Source organism: Rhineura floridana, chromosome 7 (assembly GCF_030035675.1).
Source record: "Rhineura floridana isolate rRhiFlo1 chromosome 7, rRhiFlo1.hap2, whole genome shotgun sequence".
Classification (NCBI taxonomy): Eukaryota; Metazoa; Chordata; class Lepidosauria; order Squamata; family Rhineuridae; genus Rhineura; species Rhineura floridana.
Genome location: NC_084486.1, coordinates 137,097,923 through 137,114,531, shown reverse-complemented (window position 1 = coordinate 137,114,531; position 16,609 = coordinate 137,097,923). Strand labels below are relative to the sequence as shown.

Below are 16,609 nucleotides of genomic sequence, written 5' to 3'. Positions count from 1 at the left end.
CAGCAGAGAAAGGTAGGTGAAGTGGGGGGATGGTGGCGGGTGGCTCGGAAGCTCTTGTCTTGCGATCCGCAGCGCAGCTTATGCCACGGATCGCAGAAGGGGAGCGGAGGGGCCCGGGGCAGGCTGATGACCAAGGGCCCCAGCATTCCTGGAGCCAGCCCTGTGGGCAATCTTCTGGGGGCTGCATGCTACTAGCGGCGATGGCCAGAGGCAAAAGTAGGTGGAACAATACATATGACTCTTAGCCTTGAACATATCAGCTGCATATCAGCTGCATAAATGTCAAGAGATTTTTACATGGTCATACATATCTCTCCATCCTCTGTAAGAAGCTCAAGGACATACTGAACAGTTCAAGGACATATTCCAACCAGGCAACTTATAGAAGCCAGGGAATGGGGCCAGTGAGGGGTGTGGCCTGCAGAGACAGATGTGGCCAAAAGAGAGGGCATGACCTGGGAAGAGCCCCAAGGGCTAGATAGAGACCTGGATGGCTGAATTTGGTCCTGAGGTCCCCCCCTCTACCACATACGTTCCCAATCTTCAGTTTGTCCAAAAGTGTTTGTAGAAGGTTATGGAGTGTCTTCTTTCAGAAGTGCATGAATATCCTCACTTTCAATTCCCATTTCATATGTCTAACAAGTTCTCTAGTCAGACACTCATGCCCAGTTCCAGTCCACCAGAGTGCTGGGGCTGAAAATCACCATTTTAATTTCCTGCAGTGTCCTGGAGTGATGCCACACCAGTGGCCTTATAGGCAATAAAAATGAGAGCTTGCCTGTGAGACACACACACACAATGCTGATCAGAGTGCTGGTGCTATCTCCTGCTACAACCAGGTAAGCATGGCAGGACTCACCCCCATTTGGGAGGACACTGATGTAGGAGAGGGATTTTGCAGAAGGCCCTCTCAAAACTGGAGTCAATCCTGCCAGAACTGAAAGGCAGTTCAGTGGCTGAAAAGGAGCTGTCAATAAAACTGGAAATAAACAATAAATAAGTCCAGTGAGGAAGGTGGTGGAGGGGAGTCAAGTGATTTGCTCAACAGTTAATAAGCAGCCAGAACAACAAGAATCTCCTGCTGTGTTTCTAGATGGCTACACAGCTTCTCTTTCTGTGAAACCTCTGGGCTTGGTTGTATGAACCCAAACAGCATTTACTGCATCTATCAGAAAATCAGCACATACAGTCTAGACCCTCAGCCAGCATCCTAGAGCTGGTGGTGCAACTGTTTCAATTAACTTTACTTTTTCATGGCAGCTACACAAAACATTGTGGAGTCAGGCATAAAGATAAACAGCAAGCCATTCTTCAAATGTGCTCCATGAAATGAGCAAGAATAAAAGCTGGCGAGTGCTGCATTTACTTCTGTCACTCCCTAGGGCAGTTCTTAAGAACACCAGGTCAGGTAGGCTGCAATGCTGAGAAATTGCTTAATGCCTTCCCACTGAGCTGTCATGGCATTTCATGCTGTGAACAGCTAACACCCTTCTATGATAATGAGGCAAATATTTCTCTACCCCCACTTTTTGTGTGTGTGTGGCATTCTGGTCATGCGGTGTCACTGCACAGTTGCTTCAACTGATTTACTGCCAATTCAAGTCAGATCTCTGGTGTCTGGATAAGGAACCACACCAAATATCCTTGATGGAACCTTGTTACAATTTCACAGTAGGATTCTTAATGGTTCTCTCCCCTCCTCCTGCGTAGCTAGAGAAAACACTGAAAAAGGCAAGCGGAACACATCCCACTGTGCAACAGGCACCTTGAGCCTCAGATTGGCTTGTGCTGCAGGAATGGTAATACAGACTCAAGCTTCTGCTGCGGCTATAGCAGGATTATCTGAAGGGATGCAGGAATTTATATCTAGCCTGTGTTAACTTTCATATGCTGGTTCGAGTGTTGGACTGGAACCGGGGAGAGAAAGATTGAAATCCCTCCTAAGCCATGAAGCTCACTGGGGTGACTGTGGGCCAATCGCTAGGTCTCAGCTTTACCATCTTTACAAAGTTGCTGTGAGGATAAAAGAGGGTTGAACCATGTATGCTGCATTGAGCTCATTGGGAGAAAGGGAGGGCATAAAAGCAATAAATAAAACATAGATTGAAAATTATTATTATTATTATTATTACTTACAATTTTCATTTTCATTTCTATACTCCAGACACATATAAAATATGTCTATGTGGTATAGAACCAAACAATATAACCAATGAAATCAAGCAGAATGTATGAAAGAAATACAAAATGCAAAAATGTGTCATCTGACAAGTTAGTTATAAAAGCTATTTGCTAATAGGCAAAAAAAACCCCTTGCAGTTTAAGAACGTATCTATAGCCCACAGATATTTCTATCAAACTTTAGAAAGCAGGGAAATTGAGCAGCTATAGGAAATGCACTAGGGGAACAGGAGTCATCTCTGAGATATTGTACTGCCCTACAAATTTGTCAAAATGCAAACACAATTTGGGATGGTCTTACACAGTCCAGTCCAGGCACAATGCATCTATTGGCTATAGGTACATTCTTAAACTGCAAGGTTTTTTGCCTATTAGTGAATTTCTCTGCTTTTTAATCCCGAAAGGTAAGAAATTGGATCCTGTGCAAGTTTGCTGAAAATGGATTGATCATTTGCATGCTTTTTGAGTTCAGTGGGATTTACTCCTCTGCAATCATGCTTGGGATAAGTGAAACTGACATAGGGGGATGGGGAGGGGAGGAGGAGGAAGGGCAGAGGTAGGGGAGGAACAGCAGAGGGAGGAGGGGGATGGGAGCAGGCAGGACGGGGAGGGGAAGAGGAGGGCAGGTTTGATCATTTGCATGTTAATTGAGTTCAGTGGGATTTACTCCCATGCAATCATGCTTACGATAGGTAAAACTAACCATGGGGGGGAGGAAAAGAGGGAGGGAGGGCTGGAGTGGGCAGGGGAGTAGGAAGAAGGAAGAGGGGAGGGGAGGAAGAAGGGAGGAGGAAGGGAGGGGAGAGGTGAAGGAGGGGAAAGGCAGGTCTGATCATTTGCATGCTTATTGAGTTCAATGGGGTTCACTCTCATAAAATTATGGTTAAGAAAGGTAAGACTGACCATGGGGGAGGAGGAGGGGGAGGGGAGAGGAGAGGGAACAGGACAGGAGACTTCACCTGCAGCCAATACAGAGTGGTATGAACTGACATAATTCACTGTCAGTAAGAGGTGGAATGATCAATTTCAGTTCTCATTTTTTCAGATCTTAAATTCAGTTCTCCACATTTCTGCAGCAATTTATGATTTAAAAAAAAATCCTCAAGAAAATTCTTCAGCATTTTAATGTGAATTTCTCTAATAAATACATTTTTGTATGCAGTTATGACTAACGTACAGATTTTTGCAAAGAAATTATCCTAATATAATGCATTTTAAATGTTATTTTCACCAATATATTCATTTTGTGAACAGTTCCCCTTAATATATGCATTTCTGTAAACACTGCTTGGTTGGATAACTGCATTGAAAAATTCGGATAAGTGTGAATTTCAAAGGATGGCTGTGTTTCAGTTCCCATATTGTTTCATAAATTTGAGCTTAAATGTGAACTGAATTGAATTTCTCCTCCATTCCTATGGTCAGCTACACATCACATCTCTCTGCAAGTAGCTGATGTGTAACTTTCTCCCTGTCCCATCCCAAATAGTCACAGACTGGTGTCTTTAGAAGGTGGCCATCTGCCTCCCCAGTCTGAGCTGAGGAATAATCAGTGCTGCGGGGCATTTTCCTTGGTGGCACAAAATATGATGGCAACTCATACTCCAGATGGTTTTTACTATTGTTATTTTCAAGATCCAGTCTTATCTGTTCCACTGTACCTCCATGAAACCCTAGGCACATGTGACAAAAGGGCATTTCACAAAAGGAAACTTCATAGGATCCTTACAATGTGGCATAAGGTGAGAGACGTTCTCACTTATTTGAATTGCATAAGACTGAAGCAATGTTTTGTAAAGCCAGAAAGTGAGAAAAACAGAGAGAGACAATTTCTAAACCATTTGTTTCAACTAGCAGCACTGAGCCACTATGGGCATTCAGGACTTCGGGACTGGCACAATGTGACAACACTTTCTCATTTCCTAGAGAAGACACCCTTGGCTACACTCATTTATCTTACAAAGTGCAATCCAATGTACATCTTGTTAGAAGTAGGTCCCATTCAGCTCAAATAGGATTTGCTCCCAGGTGTATATTCATAAAGCAAGCCTCGCGCCTCCGCACAGGGAGCTAATTGTGGGGTGAAGCGCGCCCCAGGCAGCAACAGGAGGGAGGAGGAATCCTCCCATCCATGGCCCAGCTCTCATGAGATCACCCACAATCCTGGGCAGTCTCGCGAGTGCAGCCAAGGGGTGGAACCAGACCCGGGCCTTTAAAGGCCCCAGTCTCCTGAGAGCTGGATCCTTGCCCTACTGCCATGCCAACCTGCTTCACTTGCTCTAATCAATAAAGTTGTGGCGCTACTTCATCCATAAACCTGTGTCTGGCTTTGTTATTCCCATTGCTAACTGGGGCGCAACATGCTCCTACCACACAATGGAGCAGCCTTAGTAACAATCAGTTCAGGCTAGGAATGTGTTTGAATTTCACAAAACTCAAATCTGACACCAGATTTCCTATTTATTTGCTTTTTTGTTGTTGTTCTCACGGATCAGGTTTTTTCTAGTGGTTTTTTGCAGCTGAAGCAGTTTTTTTTAAAAAAAAATTGCCTGCAAAATATTAATATCAATATTGATATTTTCCTCCAAATATTGATATCAATATCGATATTTTCCTCCAAATATTAATATTAATATTGGTACCTTGAGGAAAATATTAATATTTTTAAAAATCTATGAAAAACAATATTTTTAACAATAACAATATTAATATTGAAATTTTTGCAGAAAAAACCCAAATCAGTATTTACTGCAAATCGCAAACATTGATCCCTTACGAACCAGTACCAGAAGGAAGTTCGATGAAACAAATATTGAACCAGAACCAAAATGCAAACCCCATCCCTAGTTTAGACTGCCTTAATGTACTGTGGAAGCGCTTGCCTTTGAAAAGCATTAATTAACTTCAGTTGGGTCAACATTCCAGGGCTTTGTCAGTAACAGGGTTGACAGGATAGAAAAAATTAATCTAATTTTATTTCATCTATATTGGTTGGATATCAGCATTCCAGAGAGCCAGTGTGGTGTAGCGGTTAAGGTGTTGGACTACGACCTGGGAGACCAGAGTTCAAATCCCCACACAGCCATGAAGCTCACTGGGTGACCTTGGGCCAGTCACTGCCTCTCAGCCTCAGAGGGAGGCAGTGGCAAACCCCCTCTGAATACTGCTTACCATGAAAACCCTATTCGTAGGGTTGCCCATAAGTAGGGATCGACTTGAAGGCAGTCCATTTCATTTCATTTTTCATCAGCATCCCAGGCTCAATGCAAAGTGATTGCTCCCATCTTTAAAGACTTTCACACTGTGTGTGTGGTCTGGTATTGTGCATGTGTTTAATTTTCTTGAATTTCTCTTTGAAAGAAAACTGAAATATAAACAACCGATCCCAACTTATGGATACCCTATGAATAGGGTTTTCATGGTAAGCAGTATTCAGAGGGGGTTTACCATTGCCTCCCTCTGGGGCTAATCCTCCCCAGCTGGCTAGGGCCTGCTCAGCTTGCCACAGCTGCACAAGCCAGCCCCTTCCTTGTCTGCAACTGCCAGATGGGGGACAACAGGGCTCCTTGGGACTATGCAGCTTGCCCACGGCTGCACAGGTGGCAGGGCACGTAACCCCTGAGCCACTTACTGTGAGATTATCTTTAGCTGACCCTTGACACCCAGGAGACACGAGCGGGGATTTGAACTCACAGACTCTGGACTCCCAGCCAGGCATTCCTCCCCACTGTGTGTTTTTTTTTTAAAAAAAATCAACAACTTAATGAATTTGTTTGCAATGGGGAAAGTACCCTTTGAAATGTTCAAATACTCACCAATACTTGGATACCCTGGTGTGGAAGGATCACCTCCACTGTTCAAGGATACCATAAATGCTTTCTCGCTCAAGTTCTCAGTCTTTGGCAAATCACAAGGGTCGACATAAAGAAGGGCACCTCCAAAACCCACCTCTTCTAGCAGAGAAAGCTGGGAAGACAGAAAAGCAAAAGGGGAATATCAGCACTGGGCTATTTACTTCTTTTAAAAAATGCCTTATCATCTTACATTTATACCCCATCTTTCTTCCAACTTGGAATCGAAGGCAGCATACATGTGGTTCCCAGGTAATCACCTATCCAGGCATTATTGAGAACCAAATCTGCTTAGCTTCAGCAAGGTTGTGGCTTCGTGTACCTTCAGACCATTCCCTGGTACAGGGGTGGGGAACATTTTTTCAGTGCAAGGGCCCCATTCCTTTCTGGGCAGTCTTCTGTGAGCCACATATCAGCAGCGGGCAGAGACAGAAGGCAAAAGTGGGTAGAGCAACAGATGTGAATTTTACCTTTGCACATTAGGCTAGTTTGTACCCACACTCACACCCCTTTCTATATAGCCCATCGAAGCAAACAAAAGGCATTATCAGAGTTCTAGCCAGGCCAAAAATGAATAAGTAAATAAAGCAGGGCCAGTGAAGGGTGTGGTCTGGGGAGATGGAGGTGGTTGGGGAGGAGGTATGGCCTGCAGAGAGACTGTAAGAGCAGATAGGGGGCCTCAAGGGCTGCATTCAAGCCCCATCCCTGGGAACTCAAGTGCATTCTCTTTGCATCATGCAGTGGGAGGAAGGCAGTCCAAAGGCTGTGGTTCCACCGTATCCAACCTTGAGACTGGGGGAGCATCTCTCCATTCTTTTTGTATGAGTGTTTTTCCCCCACTTCTGATTATGAAAAAAGGAAGGGGAGAATAGTGATAGATTTGCACCATCTGCTGAGCTTCTGTAAATCTCTTCCGGTTCTGCTCTGTGTGTGTGTGTGTGTGTGTGTGTGTGTGTGTCAGGGAAGGTGCTCATCTATATCAAGTCCATAGTATCATAGCCAAAAACCTATATTTTCAAAGACTGAGAAATAATGTGATGGAAACTATCACCTTAACTTTATGCTCCCCTTTTCTTCCCGTTTTCCCCTTCTCTTTCCTCCATGGTTACAAATACTGTAGAGACTTCCATCTGTCTGATGTGTGCTGAACTAGTTGAATCAACAAACATCTTGCACATTGGCTTGAATTTTTTTTTTTAAATGAGATAGATAAAAACTCTGTTTCACATTTGGTGCTGTATTCAGAATAGCTGCCACAACCACAGACAAATATATATCCAGGCAGATAGAAAAACCTGGTTAGCATCATAACAGATGTGCTTGGTGTTGTGTCCCGTTACACTGAAATGATAGGCAGCAATCAAGGTTCGAGATGTTCAAAGACAGACTGGAGGATTCCATACATGAATGTATCCAAGTCACTCCCTGTTCTTAATTGCAGAATGCTCCTTGCCCTGCTAATCGAACACAAAACATGCAATGGACTAGCTTTCTTTTATTCGTAGAATTTTGGAATCCTGGCTGCAATCACAGAATGCATCAATCAAAAACCTGTCCTCCAATTTCCAAAAGGTCTATTCTTCCCCCATGAAAGAGGCTTCTGTTGTTCTAACTCATTCACTTTAGTAGTGGTTTATAAGTTTGTGATCATGGTCATTGTACGTGTTTGTCTTTCCATCAGATATTTCTCCAGCACTCTGCAAACTCCTTATTGCCCATGCTTCATAGAATAATAGAATAATAGAGTTGGAAGGGGCCTATAAGACCATCGAGTACAATTCCCTAACTTCCTATTCTGAAAAAAACCCTCACATGGGAGGGGTTAATGCATGACATCCTCCCCTGGGCTTTATCATTCAGGAAGGCTGCAGAATGCAGACCACTGGATAAATGGTTTATAGAATTAAAGGAAGGGCACATACCTGCACACTCATTAGTCACCTCAAAAGTAATGCACTTACACTTCACTCATGAGAATTGCACCAATATTTCACCTTCCTTTATGATGATGATGATAACGATAACGATAATGATAACGATAACAACAACAACAATAAGGCCCTATTAAGGGCCAACACCAACCAGACAGCCTCCAGGGGCTGCTCCACCAACAAGGCCTCACTTGATAACTGTAGGGTTAGATATAGTTGATATTAGGCAATGTACAAATATAGTATAAAAACAACTAAAATAGATTTTAAAAAGTACAAAAACAACTAAAGCTAGGAGAATGGTTAGAAAAACTATGGAACAAATTTGCAGCACAGAAATTTATTATTATTGTTGTTTTTGGTAAAAAAGATAATAAATGACGTGCTAGTACTCATATATTGATAAAGGTACTATGGGTGCCAGCACAAAATAGCTACCTTGGGCAGGAAAAAGGTGGTGATGATACTCCATACCAGAAAGTATCATCATTAAAAAATCACTGATTATTAATAATTATCCTGGAGCTGAGAACAAAATCAATTCAGTCCTTTCTGAATTAACACTGGGGATTTTCTTATCCGGCCTACCCAGAGTAAACCATAGCATCAGTTGTTTGTGGCTTGACTTTATCAACACAACCCAATAATTATTTTTTGTTGATTACTTTTACAATAATCTTGGCTTCCGCACCTATTTTACACAATTTCCCACCTCCTCTGCCCCTTTCGCCTTCTCCGCGTCGCTGTTTTGCCCTAATCATGTGGACATGCACATTTTAAAAAAAAACAGAGAGAAAACAACATGTTTTGTTTTTTAAAAAGTACTTTCTTCCTCTGTTTCTTTTGTTTTATTTTGATAGGCTTCAGGGAACTTAGATACAGAATACAGCAAGCAGCTGCTCCTGCTGCTGCCATGGTTACACAATCCATTCAGGGAAGAAGGTGTACAATTGCTAAAATGATAACATGGCCTTAAAACACAAACTCTGTTTCTTGGGAACAAACACGTCAGCATTCCTCCGAACAAACATTTCAGTCAAATAACTTCTTCTGGATTTTGCATTTATAAATGTGGTTTCCCAACAGTTAGAAATGACTCCAGGCCAATCAGTTGAAACTCATTATGAACAGGAACAGGGAGCCAACTTTTCAGTATGTGTAAAGTTAAGCTCCCTAAGGTGGCACAGTTGTCGTTCGCTCTCCAAGCTCATTATTTGTAGGCTCAGGATTGACAAAAGGAATGACTTCTCAGCACAGATCATTATTAACGTATGGAATGCACTCCCAGAAAAAGCGGTTATGGTCTTGTACAGAGGATTAGTGGTAAGAGCCCTCTCTGTGCACAAAGTTTTTATTTCTTTGAGACATGTTCCTTACTAGGTTTGTCACTAAATGTCTTGAACAGCCCTGGTCTTTATCCTAAATGTATAAGGAGGGGGATTACCATTACACTTTGACTCGAGAACCATCTTGTACAGGATATAGAATATGTCCTGCAATTTGTAAATAATATTCTCTTGCAAATATACACACATAGCATAAAGGGTTGAAAACACCCTTAGGTATATTCTGCATTCACACTGCTGATGACAAAGGTCTCTCTTCACACGAGGGGTAAGTCAGAATTCATTACTGAGAAGCGAGGGGGAATTTTAGCAAGGTTGTAGAATGTAGACGGGAAGGATTTTGACTGAGCTATTGGCCATGTTACATTTTTTTCCTAACTGTACAGAGAACAGTTTCAAGTGTAAAGCCTTCATTTCTTTACTGCAACATAATTGTTTTATGACTTGCTTTATTTGTTACAGACATGTCTCCTCCTCCTTCTAGGAGAAAACAGCCAAGTGGCTAAGCACTTGTGGTTCTCTCTTGCTCTGTGTGCATGTGCATGCATAGGCATTTGTGCGGCTGAGGAAACCATGACAGGTAACCTGATTTAAATTGGAAGCAGCAAGTGTGCCTTGAATCTCTGGTTGTTGACACCTGGATTGACTTCTCTCTCTCTACCCCCCGCCCCCACATATCTCGTTACTATTTATCCATTATGGCTTTGATGTGTATAAGGATAGACAGATCGCACTATTTTTGGTCAGTATCAGTTTTGCATGTGTTCATTCGTAAGTCCCTCATCCTGGTTCTGCATTGATCCGTGATTATTATTTTTTATAAAAGAACCTGTACCACAGTTCACATGTAAATATGTATTGAAATAGTGCTTTAAACACAAAATGCAATTTAAAGAGCAGCTTTATTTATTTAAAGCATTTGTTGCCCACTCTTCATTGCAAATGTAGTTCCAGTTATTTCAATGCACATATTTCTGAATGTGTCCTATCCTAAAACACATCTTTTAATAGCATTTTGGTACATTGTTTGAGCTGATACAGCATTGCAAAATTTTGAGAAGTGTGGAAACCCTAAGAATAATTACATTTTGATTTGTGTATTAGTCTAAACCAGCCTTTCCCAACTAGTGGGCCACCAGATGTTGTTGGACCACAACTCCCATCAGCCTCAGCCAGCATTGCCAATGGTCAGGAAAGATGGGAATTGTGGTCCAACAACATCTGGTGGCCCACTAGTAGGGAAAGGCTGGTCTAGAAGGTACAAACTAGGTTGGTTTGCTTTAAAAAATGTAGACTGAATTCAATTCTTGTCCATGTCTGTATGGCCATAGCAGAGATCATACATCGCTAGGCCATACCATATTTAAGTCTATCTTCAGTTTAACATCTCCTAGCATCACCTGAGACAGCTGACTTGTGATCCACCATCTAGGAATCACTGTGCTATCAACTGTGGCTACACTGGCTGTCTCTTTGGCCAGCACGCACTCACTGAGCCACATGGGAGCTACTTCCCTTTGGTATTATCCCATGTGCAAATACCACAAACACATGGAAAGTAGGAATGGGGGAGAAATTTGATTCAGTTCACATTTAAAGCTGAATCTATGAAATTTGCACTTTCCAAAACAATATGAGAATTGAAACACAGGCATCCTTTGAAGTTTGCACTTACTCCAGTTTTGTGATGCAGTTCTTCAACCAAGCAATGTTTATAAAAATGCATATATATGGGGAAATTGTGCATAAAAGTGAATATATTTGTGAAAATAACACAAAAGCATATTAGGCAAATTGCTTGCAAAAATGTGTGCATTAGTCAAAACGACATATAAAAACAATTTGCTTTTATTAGGAAAAATCACAATAAAATTCCAGAGACTTTTCATGAGGACTTTAAAAAAAATGCAAATTGTTGCAGAATATGGAGAACCAAATTTAATAACGGAAAAATGAGAAATTAGGAGAAACAAAACTGATAGATCTTTCCATCCCAAAAGTCTACATGATTGTGATAGTGACACACATCATAGCTATTTTGTATTGATTTAATATAAATCCTTTCTTCAGTTTTGATTTTGTTAGCCACCTTGAACACCTTTGCCAATCAAAAGGTTCGGTATAATTATAATATATAACCACAACGATGTAAATGCATGTGCCACAGGTTTGGGTGAATGTGTGAAGAAGGGATCTCTCTTTCGTGGTCTCTTTTTTACCCAAAGCTACTAATTACAGTTTTAAGCAATAAATAAATAAATCCACAGTGTTGTTTAACAGGTTACAGTCTTGGGTTACTTCCACAGGGATGATTTGGTTCCATTTTCATCATTCCAGAACAACACTCTTTTCCTAAATCTTTACAGACTCCTTGTTCCAGTTTAATCACAGACTCTTTGATTTAGTTTTCCCAATTTTCATGTAAAGCCTGAAAGGGCTGGGTATATAATTCTCAGAGTGCTGACTTCAGTGACAAAACCACAGCATGTAGAAACTAATGGCCTCAATGCACATTTGTACAGGGGCCCATTCTTACCCCCCTGGCTGTTCCATGGAGACTTAAAATAAACACACATGCAATATGCACATGTACACAGACTTGCAGGCCTGTTTACACTTAGAGCCTAAGAGAAAGTATGATTCAGAGCCCAATGTTCTCTAATTGGTATATGCTCAGTTGAGCACATTATTGTATTAAAAATGTAATTCCAAATGATGGCATAGTTGTAATCTGAATGTGTGGTGCAGAAATATCCCTTGTATTATAAAGCTCATGCCAGCATACCATTAGGAATGGTGCCAAATTTCAGAAGCAGAAGATTTGAAAACAGACTTCCTCAGTTCAAGAAATCTCCACCAGTTCCGAGTTGAGATAAAACTGCCCTCTGAAGTTTGCCTTGGCTCATAATTAGATCACCTCTGTACAAGATGCTCCTAGTCTTCCTTGCCACCAGTTTTCCTGCTTCCCCTTCTTTCCCAAACTCATCTTGCAAGGTAGAGGAGGAAGGGAGGTGGCTTGGAGGAAAGCAGTGGTGGCTGGTGCCCAGTAGGACTGGTGGGGCAGAAGGCAGGGAGGACAAGAGTAGGTGGAGCCTAAGGCAATGACAGCCAGAGCCAACTCATTCTACTTTTGTCCTCCTCCAACCTTGACTGGTTGTAAGCAAGAAGACAGGCAGATGATGGCTGGTTGAGGGCAGGCTGTGGCTAGCTGGGCAGTGGTCCATTAGGCGGTCTTAATGGACCACCCCCCATATAGTTCCTGCTAGATTCCCATAAACAATGGTTCTGAGCATACATAAGGGCTAGCCTATTGCTGTTTGCTGTTCTAGGGAGTTAGCATGCGGGAGGGAAAGAGCTCTCTCTCTTGGGATGGGCATCGTCATGCCATAGCAGAAAGGTAAACCTGAATTTCAGTCCTTATTCAGACATGAAGCTTACTGTGGGGCACTGTGCAATGTTGTGAGAATAAATGAAATCAAATAGGATTATATCTATATCAGCTTGCCCTGACCCCCTGGTGGGGGGGTGTGTGCGCATGCACGTACGCGTGTGTGGCCCCCCCCATGGCCCCCACACACCCCCTACCTGTCTAGTCTTTACCATTGCCCTTAATGAAGATGGCGGCCACGGTTTCCCTAAGGGGAATGAAGCCTCAGCCGCCATCTTTGTTGATGGCACACGTGCGTGCTACACGTGCACATCTCTGCCATCAACTAAGATGGTGGCAGCGGCTTCTGTATCTTAGGGAAGCTGCAGCCGCCATCTTCGTTAAGGGCAATGCTAAAAAGCCAGCTGACAGGTAAGTGGGGGGCGTGGGGGGTGCGGATCACAGAAGGGGAGCGGAGGGACCCTCAGGGACCCCTTAGGGGCTCCTGTAGCTCTGGGGCCCTTGGGCCAGTGCCCAACCTGGCCGCCTTTTAGAACCAGCCCTGCAAGGTATGGTAGCTGCATGACCCATATTAATGAATCAGAATCCTATCGTTCTTAGATGGACAAAGGATGAGTTGCCGGATATTTATTCTGATGGGCCTTTCATGCTGAAGTCCCAATTAGAGTCAGAAGGATCTGCGAGCAATCCTTTTTTCACTGTACTAATTGGCAATGCATAAAATCACTGACGGGAAGCAAAGTGCCATTTAAACTATTGGTAAAAAAAAAGTGAAATAACTACTTTGCATTGCAAGAATTTAATTAGATGTCACCCTGCTCTCGTTCCTTTGCTACAAGATGTAGTGCTTGTGTGAGCTTTTATATCAACAGAGCTACAAGGAGAGCCAAGCAATGCTTGATTTTATAGAAATCTTTCATTGGTGCTTCCCCCCCCCCCAAACAAAGTAGCAAAGACACTATGTTAAATCTTAACCATGCTATTGCTTTCCATATCATGGATGTCAAAAGAAGCTTATTTTATTATTTATTTTTGCAGATAATAAGGCTGATTCATCTCTTCCTCAAAGGTGTTGCTTCAGGATAACAGGAGACATGCACTGTAATACTTAAGCGTTCCGGGGTGATGTGAAGAAATGCATCTTTGCCATCCTGGTCATTCTTTTGCAACAAAAGGAAGCCACAGCACAGAGCAAAAAGAAGTCAGGAACCAGGCATACAAAACAGAAAAAAAAACCTAGCTGGAATCGAGCATGAATGGCAATCTTGTGAAATGATAGGCTCTTTCTATAAAGGCTTAACAAGGTAGAAAATGCACTCAGCTTGAATGGAACAAAAATTATTTTCTGCAATTAATTGAATAGTTCTACACCTTTTATTTCAGTAAGGCAAATTCCACCAGAGATCTGCTGCTGCTATATATGTAAATAAAGAAACAAAATAAAGCTTTCAGCTCAGTATAGATATATGACATTTAATTTAATCAATAAGATATAATCAATACAATCCTTCCTTGGAAGTTCCTTTCCACTCTTTTTTTTTTCCAAATGGGAAAAATGCACTGTTGTCAGATTAAAAAGTGATCTCTCTCTCTCTCTCTCTCTCTCTCTCTGTCCCCTAATGAAAAAAACTCCAACCTTAATTTTGTCCATGCACATTTTCTCCTGTCTACATATTCTGTACCAACCTATTGCATGTGGTACCAAACTTTCATTTTACTGCAAAATTTGGCTGCTCAAAATGGTTGCATTTCTCTTTTGTTACCCCATATATCTATGCCCTATCATTCTACTACTACTATCAATGCTACTAGCATCACTACTACTAGAGATGGAAGGATATGTCCTTTTCGATTCTCTTGTTTTCTCATTTTTCCAATCTTAAATTCAGTTCTCCACATTTCTGCAGCAATTTGTGATTTCACCCCCGGAAAATCCTCATGAAAATTCTTCAAAATTTTAGTGCAAATTTCTCCTCATAAACACATTTTCTATACAGTTTTGACCAATCTACGTTTTTGCAAGCAACTTCTCCTAATAAAATGTGTTTTTGCATGTTACTTTCACTGATATATCCATTTTAAGGTGCATTTTTCCATGATATATGCATACTTGCATATGTTGCAACTTGCCTGCCCACCGCCTTAGAAGGCCATCATCACACTGTGTGACAACAGCCTAATTAAATATAGATATAGGAAGATAAATAAAAGCCACTTCTCAAAGTTCCATCACACCAGGTGAGGCTGCTCCATTAGGACAAAAGGGGTATTGCCCCACCAACTTCAGTCTCCTCTCAGCCAGGTTCCACCTGCCTGCCTTCTTTTTTACAACCAATATAAGGAGTAGCTATGCCGATCAACTTCTTATTCTCAGTATTGCCCTCAGAGAACTCATCAGGGAGAAGGATAGGAGCAAAACTTGAATTAGTTGGTTCTGACCATCATTGGCTGTAGCTCCCCCTACTTTTGGGCTCCATGCCTTCTGCCCTACCAGTTCCAATGGGCACCAGTCACCACTGCATCTCACTTTAATTCAATAAAAGCACAAAAATGGAAGACAAGCCTAAGAGATGAAAAAGTCAGACTTTGCAAATTGGAACAAACTTGATTCTTAAGGGGTGATGTCACAAGGGAAATGGACTAAGTCCAACACATGTGCCCAGAGCATCTCTGGGTATACTCTTTTATTTCCTCCCAATAAGTGGATAGCTGCAATATGTTTCTATGGGGATGGGAGAAGTAAACCAGGGTAGTTGGGAACCTTCTGCAGTGAACACAAATATTGCCCTCCAATTGAGTGATATTGTAAAAGGGTACAATATGTCAAAATCTATGGTGTGCAGAGTAATATACTTCACCACCCAAGGTTCCTTGCCATATCAAACACTCCCTGCCCATGTGCACACATGTGAGCATACAGAAATCATGGTAATGGCATTTTGATATTTTGCTGGTGTGCAAAATTGACAATACTGATTTGTAGGAATGACAAGAGTATGGGGTTGTTCCAAACATTAGTGCTACTCAGAGTACTCCCACTGAAATTAAGGAGTGTTAAGTTAGTTTACTAATTTCATTGGGTCTACTTTGAGCAGAACTAATGCTGGATACAACCCATAGCGTTTCCACTTTAGGGGAGGGAGAGCATGGTTCTGTGGCAGAGTGTATACTTTGCATGCTAAATATCCCAGGATCAATTCCTGGCCTTTCAAGGTAGGGCTGGGAAGCCCGCTGTCTAAAACCCTGGAGAATCATAAGAACATAAGACTCTTGCTGGATCAGATGAATGGTGGCTGGTGGCTCCATGTCAGTTGTGCGGTGGAATCCGCTCCAGGTTTTAGTCTGAGCTTTGTTTAGTTCAAACTTTGATGAAGTACCTTGGACAGCTCTTTGAAAGTTTGGACTAAAACCCAGAGCGGATTCCACTGCCTGACTGACATGGAGCCCCCAGCTACCACTGACTGTAGTCGAGCATCCAGATGCCTGTGAGAAGCCGGCAAGCAGGACTTGAGCACAACAGCACTCTCCCCACTTGCAACTGGTATTCAGAGGAATACTGTCTCTGACAGTGAAGGTAGAATATAACCATCATGGCTACTCAATCACAGCCAGTCAGTGTAGAAGATACTGAGTAGATGGACCAATGGTCACACTTAGAATAAGGCAGCTGTGTATGTCTGACCTTGAGCTCCCAAACTCTTTTCTTGTGTATCATAAAGGCACTTTTTGCACCTTCTTGCTGGCAGCTTGTATCAAAGTAATGGATTACACTTCTTCCTTGTGCTCCAGCAACAGGTTAGAATTGCTGTCTGGCTCATCTTGTGAAAGCTTTTCAGGACAAAGCTCTTTAAGTAGGTGACCAGCATTTTGCTGCTCCAGGAAACAATTCAAGTTACAGGTTTCCAGCAAGGT

The 16,609-nt window shown here is 42.2% G+C and overlaps 1 protein-coding gene across 3 annotated transcripts in view; it reads right to left on the bottom strand.

Moving 5' to 3' along the window:
* NAALADL2 (N-acetylated alpha-linked acidic dipeptidase like 2) overlaps nt 1–16,609 on the bottom strand; it is an 847,134-nt gene that overhangs the window by 405,480 nt on the left and 425,045 nt on the right. For all 3 annotated transcript variants that reach the window (XM_061637347.1, XM_061637348.1, XM_061637349.1), the window contains exon 5: nt 5,997–6,147. In XM_061637347.1, the coding sequence (XP_061493331.1) occupies nt 5,997–6,147 (151 nt within the window). The remainder of the gene's footprint in view (nt 1–5,996; nt 6,148–16,609) is intronic.